This window comes from Suricata suricatta, chromosome 9 (assembly GCF_006229205.1).
Source record: "Suricata suricatta isolate VVHF042 chromosome 9, meerkat_22Aug2017_6uvM2_HiC, whole genome shotgun sequence".
In the NCBI taxonomy this organism is placed as follows: Eukaryota; Metazoa; Chordata; class Mammalia; order Carnivora; family Herpestidae; genus Suricata; species Suricata suricatta.
In genome coordinates this window covers 131,943,138-131,957,180 of record NC_043708.1, presented here as the reverse complement: position 1 = coordinate 131,957,180, position 14,043 = coordinate 131,943,138, and the positions used below count along the sequence as shown (strand labels likewise).

The 14,043-nt window shown below is 40.6% G+C and overlaps 1 protein-coding gene across 1 annotated transcript in view; it reads right to left on the bottom strand.

Annotated features, from left to right (window-relative positions):
- Positions 1–14,043, bottom strand: part of AGBL1 (ATP/GTP binding protein like 1) — a 681,509-nt gene that overhangs the window by 311,823 nt on the left and 355,643 nt on the right. Inside the window, exon 21 of the mRNA XM_029952682.1 lies at positions 5,700–5,876. Coding sequence (XP_029808542.1) covers positions 5,700–5,876 — 177 coding nt within the window. The remainder of the gene's footprint in view (positions 1–5,699; positions 5,877–14,043) is intronic.

The window sequence follows — 14,043 nt, the reverse complement described above, 5'->3', positions numbered from 1 at the left end:
AGCTGGTCCTCCTCTTTCCAAAGCTCAGCGGCACTTTCACCAAATGATATCCTACTAAGCAACAGGCATGGGGGTAAAAGCAAAAAATCCAGTGCCTAACCTGCCTGGGTTTAAACCCTGATTCTAAAACAGACTAGCTATGTATGTGACATTGAGCACATTACTTAGCCTGAGTGTCTCTATTTGGAAAATAAAGATAATGATGCTAATGATAATAAAACCAACTTTGCAGTATTTTGTCATGTGGTAGCAAAGATGGAGTAATTTAATATGTGAAAAAGGCTTCACAAAGAGTAAGTGTGTTTATTACCATTATTGCTGCTTTAAGCTACTGTATATTATAATCCTCACGCAGTGCTAATCAGCATTCATGTTACATGGACTGCCCCTCAAATTTGTCTTCCAAGATGTTCCAAGAAAATCTGAAACTTATTTTCCTGATCAGGAGGTACAGTGAAAGCAAGAGGCATATAATTTGTTTGGAGCTTCACAGCAAGGAAATATGAAGACAGAAATAAAAACTTCTTTTTGGTTCTTGGGTCCATATATTCTGTATCTCCTTGCCTGACCCAGTGACTAGGTTGAATGCCATCCTCTCAAAATTCAAGTCCTTCTCAGAACCTTAGACTGTAACTTGATTTGGAAATAGGGTTGCTACAGGTGTAATTAGTTAAGATATATGATCATACTAGAATATGTCGGACCCTACATCCAATATGGCTGGTGTCCTTAAAGGAAGAGGAGAGACCAGTAATATATAAGTTGCTGAGTCACTATATTATACACCTAACCCTAATATAACATTGTGTATCCTCTATTCTTCAATAAGAAATAAAAATGATAAATAATTTAAGTGAGGGAAAGACAACACAGAGGCAGAGGCATACATGTGCAGAAGGCCATACAATGATAAAGGTAGAGATTGGAGTGATATGTCTCTGAGCCAAGAAACAACAGAAGCTAAGAGAAAGGCATGGGACAGTCTCCTCTGGAGCTTTACGGAGAACATAGACAGTACTGTCAGCACCTTGATTTCAGGCTTCTAGTCTCCAACACTGTGCAAGAATAAATTTACGGTTTTAAGCCACCAAATTTATGGAGATTTGGGATGATAGCCACAGAAAACTAATACACGCAGCCTCCCTTCTGGACCACACTGGCAGTAGAAAAGCAGTACAAGAGGGCCTGCACTGGGCTGTGGTCTCCAATTCTGTGTGGGGTTACGTCCCTAAACAGCTAAGGACGCAGGGTGTGAACAAGAGGACATTGGGAGCCCTGCAAGCCAAGTGAGATGACTTAATGTCTTAGATGAAGTTCATCCCTCTCCAGTGCTCTTCAACAGCCAAGCACTTCGTTGCAATGTTTGTGTTTCCTAATCTCAGCTTTGTTGAAACACTGTAGTAAGTTGCTTTGCAGAAGGACTTTTGGGGAGCACTCACCAGCACAACACCCTGCGAATGGTGGAAAAAGCAAAAGTGGGTAGATGAGGAAGCTGAATCATAGTGCACTTGTGACAGAGGCCCAGGCCAATCCTACAGAGAGTTCTGGAGCTGGAATGGCCCTTCGGAGTGTTCCCAACTGGGACTTGGAGGCCATCCTTTGTACCCACACTTAGACCAGCTATTAGATGCAAGCTGCTCACACAAAGCCAAAGCTTTGGAAAAGGCTACTTCTATCAGCTCCAGACAATTTCTGGTGATGAAAACAGCTGTGAGCAGCTGGAAACATGAGCACCTGGGTCTGAAAAGGTATCTGGCAGGTGCACTGCAGCATCTCCTCTGTATACAAGTGGAAGTCTTCGCATTGAATCAGCACTTGTTAGAACATGGCCATGTCAGAGGGCACCTGGGCTAGAATATCCTTACTCTGAGAAAGAATCCATTAGGGGCTCTCAAATCATATATATAGTGACAGATCCAAGAGGTCTCAACGTTGCATTCATACACATTTCCCTCTCCACCATACATTTTCCATTACTTAAAAAAATCTCCATTTGTGTGGCGGGGGGGGGGGCGGCTGGATGGCTCAGTTGGTTAAGTGTCCAACTCTTGCTTTTGGCTCAGGTCACAATCTCACAGTTCTTGGGATCAAGCCCTGCATCAAGTTCTGGGGCAACAGCATGGAGCCTGCTTGGAATTCATTCATTCATTCATTCATTCATTCATTCATTCATTCATTCTCTCTCTCTCTCTCTCTCTCTCTTTCAATTAATTAAACTTTAAAAAATTAAAATCTTCATTTGAATTGGCTTCTAATCACATTTGGACCATGGCAATTCTTCCTTTTTCTAGTGATCTATGGACAAAGAGGATAATCATCTGACTCTACATGGAAATCACCATCCATTTGTTCACTTATTTATCCATTCATTTGCCAGTCATGACACATATTCACCACTTATTCTATGCTAAACAAGGCATTGAGCATTACACAAATGAATGAGGTTGGATAAGGCCTTACCCGGCACAAAAAGGAGCCGGCTCTGGACACTGAAGGATTATAGGCAACACCATGACTTGAATAGGTTTGGGTTACTGAAAAAATCTCTCTGTTGGTGGTAGAGCAAATGGATCGCTGGACGGTCCATAGGACACAGTGCACAGGTAGGAGATTTGAATATCAGTTGAGTTACTCTTCAGACCTCAGGTGCGTCACTCTGTCCTTCCTCTAAGACCTGTTTTGCCCAAAAGCCAGCAGCATTGCCAAAGGGCAAGTGGAGATCCTGCCTGGGTGGCAGTGCTGGCACGGTCCTAAGGCCCAAGCAGCCATGGGGCCCAGTCACATGTCTGTGAATGTGCAAACACACCATGTATGTGACCCCAGGTTGCAAACTCGGTGAGAAATACACAGCTATCCACATAGACCGGACGCCTCTTAAACATGAGGCCCAAGTGGATGCCTCATTCTGTTTTGGCTTTTCCCTCCATAGCCTCATTAGCTTTGGACCAGTCCCTACTAGATACAGTAAGTCTCTCAATGGGTGAGACTTCCACTTAAATACAAATGAGAGATCTAACTGTACAACCTAGCAGCAGAGACGCTATTCCAAAGAAACAAAAGCAAGAGAATTCTTTTTTTTCCTATATTAGCCAACTATAGATTGGAAAATAGAAGAGAAAATATCATATTAATAATAATTATTTGAAGGTAATAGCTTATGTTCTTTAATGCAGTTCCAACATAAATGTCACTGTAAGAAATGATATTTCATTTCAATACTAACAAATCAGGTGCTTAGTGTGCTGGGGGAGAAATGACTGGAACTACTTTGAGGCTGCATTAACCAGAGAAACTGCAAAAATATTTATATTCTTATGAAGGAAGGAAGGAATGCCCCTCATGGGTGTATTTAAGTATCCTCCATCTTTTGGATAAATGGTAATGCTAAACAAAAAATGGAAAGATGACCTTAGAATAATAACCTCAGGACTCAACTGGGACTAAGTTTCTCAATGTACAAAAATCATCTGCAATATGTTCAGGATGGAAATTTCTATACCGCTTTATAGCTCACAGACTGCATTATATACCTCAAACAAAAATCACCAAAGCACCCAACTCTGGGCTGGCTTCCTTCCCCTGGGGGTGTCTCCCCACCCCTTTGTAAAATTATTCATCATTCTCTTACTCACTGTCTACAACTCTGCTCAGTTACTCAACAGTGTTTCTAAGGACAGAAAAGCCAAGGGAAGGAGAAAACCAATCCCTTCGGAGAGGTGTTTCATATAGAGGATGCGATTGCTAAAGCAAACCCCGGCTTGGCATCATGACGGTGTCCTCTAGCCAACTCCTTCTCCATCCTTTCTCACAGAGATCTCCTGCAAAGGCCACGTGGACTTCACAGGGCAAGTGCTGAGCTGGTATGTGAAAGCCACCCCATTGGGCAAGTCTCTGTCATTCTGTGTCATTTGTAACAGCCCCTGTGTTTGTCACACGGAAGATGGAGTGTCCGTAGGGGCCTGAATCTCTGAGTCATCTACTTCTCAAACAGCAGCTCCAGAGGACTTCGAGTTTCTAGTTGATTTATCGTGAATGGCACTGATAGTTATCTGACTGGAAGCTGTTAGCCTGCATTGCTGCTTGGAGAAACAAAGTCAATGAAAGTCACCCCTCCAATAGATCCGTGAAGGATGCATGGAGTTGTCCTTTAAACAAGTGTCTGGCTTCTATCCATCAAGGGGCACACAGCTAGAGGGATACAGGTCTATATCCATAAGGCCTTAGAGTCAACAATATTCCAGGCTTATTTTTCCCCAATCATATAGGTCTTGAATGCCAAGGGACTGAACATATTCCTGATGATAAAACCTTCAAGAGCAATCATATCTGCATTCTCTTTTGGACTCTACAAAACTCTGTGCAGCAGGGAGGAAAGGAATCCTGATGAATATTGACATTTGATATCTGAAATATACACAGATTCTTAGAGGTATGTAGCTTGCAGCCCTGCTGATAAGTGGAAAAGTGATGTCTTTTGATGCCTAATCCCACGTGCCTCCAAAGATCTCACTCTTAGTCTACATTGACATTAATTTGGGTAAACTGGATTCATTCAATCTAATAATTTATTCATGCAATAACAAATGTTTAGACCGACTGGCTGTTTAACAGAATTAATGGGTCAGAACGAGTGGTTCAGTATCCTTGTCTCAAAAAAAAAAAAAAAAAAAGTCTTTAGCCAGGTGGGAAGTTAGGTAATAATCGCCTGCCACTCCCTGTCCTCTCTGATAGCTAACAGATTTCCATAAGCGTAGGACCATGCAGATGCCAAATGCTTCCTGGCTGTTCCAGGAGAAAATCAAAGCTAATGCAATGAGCTTTAATGTTGGTAAGGTCTGGGTAGCCTGGGGGTTGAATGGAAGACTGTTTGCTTGCCTAACAAATTTAAAAGAATCTCTTACCATGGCATTGTCATAATGTCCCTTATTTCTATTCCTCTAGTGGAGGCGGGGCTGGGAGAGGGGAGGAAGAACAGCTAAAACAGCCTGCTTTAGCAGCTACCCAGCTGCTCCCGTAGTTAATAGGGCCATAGAAAGAATGTGATTTATATGAGGCTCTCCCTTGACACCGGAGCATGAGTCCCAGTTCCGCTCATGGTGGGAGAGACACACGTCACGAACACACTTCTGTGTGCTCTGGTGATAGTGGGGCAACAGAGGGCTGGTGTGACACGTAGGTTCAAAGCTATCGATAGATACACAACGCTGAGCTCTAATTCATCCCTACTGAGCACATTTTAGAGAAGCACATAAGATAGAGGCACACAATACACAGGTAAAGGACAATATCTATGCACCAACCTACACCGTTATGATGCAAGGGGAAGCAGTGGAGTTGTGCAAAAGGTAACAAGAGATCCCCATGCATATGACATGGCCAGGCTGAGGTTCCATAACAGCTAGGGGTGCATGTCTAAGGGAGGCTCCCTGCCACATGCTGGTCAGGACACAGGATTGAGAAACCAGATCAGCAGACATGTACAAATTGCTTCAAGGATAAACACAGATTGTGTGCCAGTGAAGGCAATCATTGATTAGTTCTGCAAGATCAGGTAGTGAGGCCACACTACCTGGAGATTTTTTCCATGTTCAGGAGAGAAAGAAGAACTGAGTGGTCTTTAATAGCCCCCCACACCCACCCGCCCATGACAGTATATTGCTGCTGGATGGAAAGCATGTGAATTCCCGAGCCCCACATACCTGATAGGGCCCCTGGTTGCAGCCACAGTAGCTGCTCTCCATGGTGTAGCTTCTGGAAACCCCCATCTCTCTCCACACCACCACCCGGGCTGTGGAGGCTCGGGATTTCTCCACGAGAAAACTGCAGCTGCTCATCGTGAATGCCGGAGCTAGCTTATCAAGGATTTTGGGGAGAGTCTACAATAAAAAAGAAAATAAAATGATGATTAATTGGGGATACACATCATAAAAAATGTCTCAACATTTATTAAGCATCAGTATATCAAACATTGAATACATGCTACTGCAAGTCTTCCATCGACTTTACAAAATGGATACCAAGAGTTTGTTGTTTTTTGCTTTTAAATGAGGAATCTGAGACTTAGACAAGGAAGAAAGAAACTGTAGAAGTTCAACTACAAAGTGGCTGGAATGGGATCCAAACGTCATGTTGGCCTACTCAAAAGACCACGGTCTCCTAGTTCCATGTCTCTCCATCACGGCGGACCCATGTTGCACATGCATCCATTCCACCTCACACATCTCTGTGTTGAGCTCCATGGAAAGACACAGATTTCATAGGGGCTGAAATTGAGAGAGTGACTCCCCCCAGTCTCGTGGTTTTCTAGCTCCAAGAGGAAAACTAAAACTGTTGACTTATCTCAGATATGTAAGTCATTGATGATTGCTGAGGTCACATATAAAGCTTCCTAAGAGTATGATTGTCAAAATGAACTCTCTAGTCCCATCTTGTAAATCTCATAAATCTGAGCCTGGACCAGTTATAAAACTCCTAAAAAATCCATCCTTTCTGGGTTCTTATATCCCACCTTTTCCTAGGGTAGAAAAGCTTTAGGTGAGATCTCTTAATCTACGTTTAGAAAGCATCTGCAGATCCTTGCCACTCTCTGCTTGGCAGGAAGATGGCTTTCAGTCACCAGACCTCCCCACTTCAAAGACAATGACTCAAGAGTTTGGAGCACACCAGGTCCTTGGGGTAGCAGAAATACCACCCCTAAATAGTCCCAAATGTTGTGCTATTAACACGAAGCGTTCTCTACTTTCCTGCTTGTTGACAGAATATGCACAAACCAGCACATAATACAAAATTATGCAAACTAGATAACAAACAGTGAAACTTCAGGTTTTTGGACAAATTGTGGGGAGAAGGCAGAGTGACAGAATGAAAATACGAATTAAGAACACTTGTAAAGAAATGCAATTTGGTTAATTTCTAGAACACTGAGCAAATCTCTTAATATCCCTGGGTTCTCACTGTCCCCATGCTTAACATAACTTAATTACATTAATATAAAGATTAATACAAGTATTAATTATAAATTACCTATGATGTACGTGTATGTTAACATAATTATTCATATAATTTAGTATGATCTTTAAGTTCCCCATTAGCCTGCAGACCTACAGCATCATCTGAACAAGGAAAATGAGTTGCTAACATCTTCACTTGAGTTTCTACAATAGCCCCCTAATTGATTGCATCTGTCCACTCTTGTCACTCTCTCCTAGTGATTCCTTCACCCCATTTTTCTCCTTCAAAGTGTTCATTGCAATCAGAGTAAAATTAATGTTTATATAATTAGCTGTTTAGTTTCTATCTCCTCTGCAGCCTAGAAGTTCCATAAGGGCAGGTCTGTGTCTTGTTCACAGGAAAATCTCTGCACGTAAAGCTGTGTGGCTCATAGAGGGCATTCCATAATTATTTGTTGAAATAAATAGGATCTGCTAGTCCAGACCCTTAGGGGACTGCTTACACACACACACACACCCTAAATACTATTCATATACTATGTAGACATTTTGTTTTATGATTTTTATGTAATATGTGTATTACATAAAATATTTATGCTATTTATGTAGCAACTCAAGTGATTGAAAATACTTGAAAATAGTTTTAATTTATCAATGCTTTACCTTGCTATAAAAAGTTTAACTGGACATTAAATAATCTCTCTCTTCTTAATTAAGTGAACCTGGTTTTCTTAGCTCATGTGGCCCTTACCCAAATGGTCATTTAGTGGCGTGGAACTCAGAAAGCCCTACAGGCTGTGATCCCTTTGTTGGAGCCTGGAGAATACGGGATTCACAAGGTGCAATTGGAACATTGTCTCTTACGTATCCACAAGAGTTTACCCATTAAATAATGGACTCCAAAACTACTTCAGCGTTGATAATAAAGTCCTGATTCCACTTCCCTTTTGATCTCACACAAATTGATTTATGCCAGAGTGAGAAATGAAGATAATTATAGCTTTAGTATTTGGAGATTGCCTTGTTTTGTTTTGTAAGTGAATTAAGATATAGACGAACACTGCATATGCATTGAGCCAGTGGAGCCTTGTAGTGATGCTCCCAAGGATTTCCCAGCTGGGATGGAAAAAGACTTGGGACATTCAACTCTTTCTTTCCCACTTGCTCTGTGCCCTTAAACTTTGTCTCAGTTTCCAAAATGTGAAAATTATTATAGCTACTTTTCACTGAACACTTGCTATATATTTTACATGTATTTGCTCAATTAATCATCCCAAGTCTTTGACATAAGTTCTGTTATTATCTCCTATTACAGAGGCTGGACAAGCAACTTTTCAATGGTCTCAGAGCTAGTAAGGACAAATCCAGAATGTCAACCCAGATGTTCTACTACAGACCACACGAGCTTAGCGTAACCACTGCGGAACAGAACTTCTTCAGTAGGTATTATAATTCCAGGGGCATGTAAAGGAATACAAGGAATGAATGACATGATATACATACACAGCATGGCCCAGTAGCTGGAATTTAGCATGGTCTCAACACAAACCTAGCAGGGACCGAAAGACTAGACAAGAAGCAGCTGTGAGAATGACTCTTCTGCATCCCTGTAGGCACTGAATCCCAATTGTCTTGGAGCAGCTGGGTCCAGAGCACCTCAGTGAATGGGGAGAGGGGTGGTCCTGAATCCTTAATTCTGGTTTTGAGGCACACTGTAAAAGCCTGAGCTGCATTTCAATTCATCTGCTTCCTGCTTACTTTTTCGAACCCTGCCTGGTTTCCCAAATTCACAGAAGATGGAACTTTCAAAGATATGCTGACTCTGAACTCACTAGACAGCTCCTAGGTCTCAGCTCATTTCCAGGGAGAAACCCTCTCTGGGCTGCCAGTTCCCCATGATCCACTCTACAGACCTCAGATGTCTTCTCTTTTCTCTGAATTAAGCGTGTGGCAAGGGCATGGCTGGGACCAGGAGTCAAAAGTATGAATTCTGGATTCACACTACACGGTTTGACATGGAGAAGGTCATTGAAGTCTGCTAACCTTCATCACAGAAAGGGGAGGAGTAAGAATAGCCCCTACCTTGAGGGAGGTAGTAAAGTGATCAGAACCCTCAGTAAATATACAGTGTTGCTACTGTGCTCCTTAGAGGTTTAAAAGAGAGAAAGGGTCACTCTGCTTCAATATTCATACTTCCAAGATTGGGGGGAAAATGTAGCTTTAAAACCCTCTCTTTTACCTTGTATATTTTCCTTGACTTAAACAATCCCCACTTACCAAGAGCTCAACAAGGACTTATTCCTTCTTCATTCTGCAGAGTAGCTTGACCCAGGGTTTTATTTCTGTCTCATAGAACATACACTTTAGAAGATCACCGGGCTCAGAATCCGAGGTGTGCTCTGGTGCTGAGCCACCTGGGTCTGAATCCCAGCTCTTGCTAACTATGTGACTGTTAGACATGTTCCCTCATCTCTGCTTCTCCCCTTCGTCATATATGAAACGGGGTGCTATTAAAAGTACCTATTCACTTCACAAACACAGGTCAAGCATATGCCATTGCTGCGCACCATTCTGGAAGATGCAGTCATTGGGAAGACTGAATGAACGAACTTCTACAGGGTGCTTTGAACAGTGCCTGGCACGTGCCTGCTGCTGTAGAAGTAGTAGCCACAGTTGTCATCTAAGCCACTGTCACAACTGAAAATTTATGAGGACGATCAATGCCAGGAAATGGCACTAGCAAGAGACACTTCCCAGGCAGGGCTGCCAAATAACGGGTTTCAATCCACCTCTTCTCAGTTGACTGTGATCTGTAATACGCAGTTAAACTTCTTTAAGGCTCAAGTTTTAATGATCACATAACTCATGTCATTCTATTTTTGTCAGATTTTCTTTTTTAGTTTATTTATTTTGAGAGAAAGAGAGAGAGAGAAAGGAGCAGGGAAGGGGCAGAGAGAGGGAGAGAGAGAATCCCAAGCAGGCTCCACACTGATAGCACAGAGCCTAACGTGCAGCTTGATCTCACAAACCACGAGATCTTGACCTGAACTGAAATCAAGAGTCAGACACAGAACTGAGCCATTCAGGAACCCCAAAATCAAACTAAAAATCGTTCATATTTTTTTCAGGGAATGTCTTTTAACACTGCTCATATTTGCCCCTCAAAAAGTTGTCCATTAAAGCCAGCTAGGATCATCCACTCAACTCTGCACCAATAGAGTTCATCAAGCCTTTCTGTGTTACTTCCTAATACTCTCGTTCTTGTACTTATTATTCTGTACTTTTAAGTTTCTGATAATCTGACTCTCTTTCCAACTCTTATTTCATAGAATCCATGCTTTGCTCAGCTTTGTTCCATAAATACCTAGTACAGTACTTGGCATGTTAGGTAGATAATAAATGTTTACTTTTTTAAATCATTTATTCATTTCTGAGAGTCAGAGAGACAGAGCATGCATAGGGGAGGGGCAGAGAGAGAGGGAGACATAGAATCTGAAGCAGGCTCTAGGCTGTGAGCTGTCAGCACAGAGCCCAAAGCGGGCTCAAACTCATGGACCATGAGAACAACCTGAGCTGAATTTGGATGCCCTAGTAAATGTTTACTTTAAAAATATGTATATCAGCTTTTTTGAGGTAAGTGAATAGTTTGATGATTTTTAGGAAACGTATATAGTTTTTTTAATGTTTATTTTTGAGAGAGAGAAAGACAGAGCATGAACTGGGGGAGGGCAGAGAGAAAGAGAGAGACAGAATTAGAGGCAGGCTCCAGGTTCCGAGCTGTCAGCACAGAGCCTGATATGGGGTTTGAACTCACAGACTGCGAAACCATGACCCCAGCCAAAGTGGGACGCTTAACTGACTGAGTCACCCAGGCGCCCCCAGGAAGTGTATATAGTTTTGCAGTCCAAACCACAGTCCAGTTTGGGAACACTTTAATCACTGTACAAGCATGTCTATCAAGCTCACTTCCAGTCAGTCCTAGGCAACCCCTGATCTGCTTTTTAACTCTAATTTTCGCCTTTTTCATAACTTTCATTTAATTAAACCATACATTTTGTGTTTGTTTCTGACTTCTTAAGTTTATGGTATTGCATGTGTCAGTAGTTTGTCCCTTTTCATATGAAGATTCCATGTTGTGTGCATCCATTCACAAGTTGGCGGACATGTTTGCATTGTTTCCAGTTTGGGGATATTGTTAGTGATACTTCTATGAGCGTTCACAGGCAAGTCTTTTTTGTGGACATATGCTTTCACTTCTCTGACGTGGATATAGAGGAATGGCATTAATGCTGTGCATTAAAAGTGTGCTTCACTTTGCAGAAACTCTCAAAGAATTTTCCAAATGGCCATGCCATTTCACATTTCCACTCACAATAAATGAGGGTTTCAGGTTCTAAACACGTTTCCCCCAACACTTGATATTTCCAGTCTTTTTCATTCTAACCCTTCTAGTGATTGTGTGGGGCTATCCCATTATGGCTTTAATTTGCAATTATCTGATGAATGATATTGTTAATGTTAAACATGTATACACTGTCTTTACTGACATGCTCAATCACAACGTTTGGCTTTTATGTGGTGTTTCTTATTGACCTGTAAAAATTTACACATTCAAGATATATATGTTATCAGATACATGATTTGCAAATACATTTAAGTTTGACAAAGCTCAGTTTATCAACTTTTTCTTTTATAATGTTGTGTGGGGCCTACCTAAGATAGCTCTGACTAATCAAAGCAGACAAAGCACAAAGATTTTCTAGTAGGTTGCATTCTGTAAGTTTTACAGTTTAGTCATTACATTTAGGTTTATGATCTATTTTAAGGTGCATTTTGTGTATGGTGTTAAGTAAATGCCTAAATTCATATTTTGCCTCGTGGCTACCCATTTGTTTCAGCACTGTTTGTTGGACAGACTGTCCTTCCTCCCTGCTATACTGAATTGCTTTGGCATCTTTGCAAAAATTCAACTGGCCACAAATGTATGAGTATTTCTGTTTGTGTTTCTTTTCCCTCTATTCTGATATATCGATCTCTAGGTCTACCCTTATGCCAATACCAGACATTCATGATGACTCTAGCCTTATAGTTTTGAAATGTTAAGTCTTCAAATCATCTAAAGTAAGTCAACATTTTTCTTCTCTTTTAAAGTTTCTTTGACTCTTCAGACTCTTTTGTCTTAGCACATAAATCATAAGATTATCTTCTCAATATCAACCAAAAGCCTCCTGAGATTTTGATAGGAAATGTACTGACTCTCTAGAAAAATTTGAGGTGAGTAGCCATCTCAACTTAATTGAGTTTTCCTATCCATGAATGTGGTACATTTCTCCATTGTTCAGGTCACCTCTAATTCCTCTTAACAATGTTTTGTGGTTTTCAGTGTACACATAATGTACTTTTCTTGTTTAATTTCTTTCTTTTTTTTTAAGTTTATTTGCTTTTGAGATGTAGGGAGAGAGAGTGGGGTATTGGTAGAGAGAAAGGGAAGGAGAGAATCCCGACAGCCTCCACGCTGTCAGCACAGAGTCCAACACAGGGCTCAAACTCATGAGCAGTGTGATCATGATTTGAGTCAAAATCAAGAATCAGATGCATAATGGATTGAGCCACCCAGGTAACCCTATTTATTTCTAGTTGACTTAATCTTTTGGAAACTAGTGTGAATGTATTTCTCCCTTAATTTCATCTCTGAATTATTCATTGCTAGTATATAGAAGTAGCATGAATTTTATAACTGGTCATGCATTTTGCTACCTTGCTAAAGTTGCATATTAATTCCAGTGTTTTATTTTGTAAAACTCTTAGAATATTCTACATACGAGTTTATACTTGTGAGTAAAGACAGTTCTGCTTTTTTCCCAATATACTTCTCTTTACTGTTTTTCTTACCTTATTACACTAGTTAGAATATGCAGTTAAGATGCTGAACAGAAATGGGGAGAGCAAATATTCTTACCTTATTCCTGATCTTCCAGAAAAAAAGCATTTAATCTTTCACCCTTAAGCATGATAGTAACTATAGGACTTTTTTTTTAATGCTCAATTTCAGTTTGAAAAATTCCCTTTCTATTCCTTGTTCATTGTGAGATTTTATTTTGAACAGTTTAATTTTGCCAAATGTTTTTTTTCCCATATCACTGAGATAATCATGTAGTTTTTGCCTTATTTACAAGGAATAGGACAGCATTTAAGTTGGACTAATCTTGCATTCATGAGCTAAACCCCACATTGTCACAGTGAAGGATGATTTTTATATGCTTCTGGATTTGACTCGTTAATATTTCGTAAAAAAAACTTTGGATAGGTGCTTGTTGGCAGATACTGGCTTTCTTTTCTTGTGACATCTTTTCTGACTTTGGTGTCAGAATAGGGCAGCTCTCAAAGTAAGTTGAGAAGTCATTTCCCTCTAGTTTTGAAAACTACTTTGTTTATAATTAGTACTACTTATTTCTTAGGAGTTTAATAGAATTCACCAACAAACCCACTGAGGCCATATATTATTTGCATGAGGATTTTTAATCAGTAATATATTCACTTAACATAGGCATCATCAGATTTTATATGTGTTAGTTTGGGTAATTTTGTCCTCCTAAGAGTTTATCCATTTGTTGGCATATGATTGTAAATACTCTTTTACATTTTGGAACATATGCTGTGATACCCCCTTTCATTCCTGGTTTTGGTAACCTGTGTCTTCTTTCATTAGTCTAACTAAAGGGTTATCATTTCGTTGACTTTTCAAGAGACCAAACATGTATTCATGGATTCCCTACCCTTTTATGCTTTCTATCCCATTCATTTCCATTTTGGCCTTCTCTTTTTTTCTCTTATACTTGCTGCGAGTTTGATTTGCTCTTATTTTTCTTCCTTCTAGAGGTGAAAGCTTAAATTACCAATTTTACATCACTCTACATTTCTAATATAATCATTTAAAGCTACAACATTTTGGGCCACCTGGGTGGCTCAATTGGTTAAACATCTGACTTCGGCTCAGGTCATGATCTCACGGTTTATGGGTTCGAGCCCTGCGTTGGGCTCTGTGCTGACAGCTCAGAGCCTGGAGCCTGCTTTGGATTCTGTGTCTCCCTCT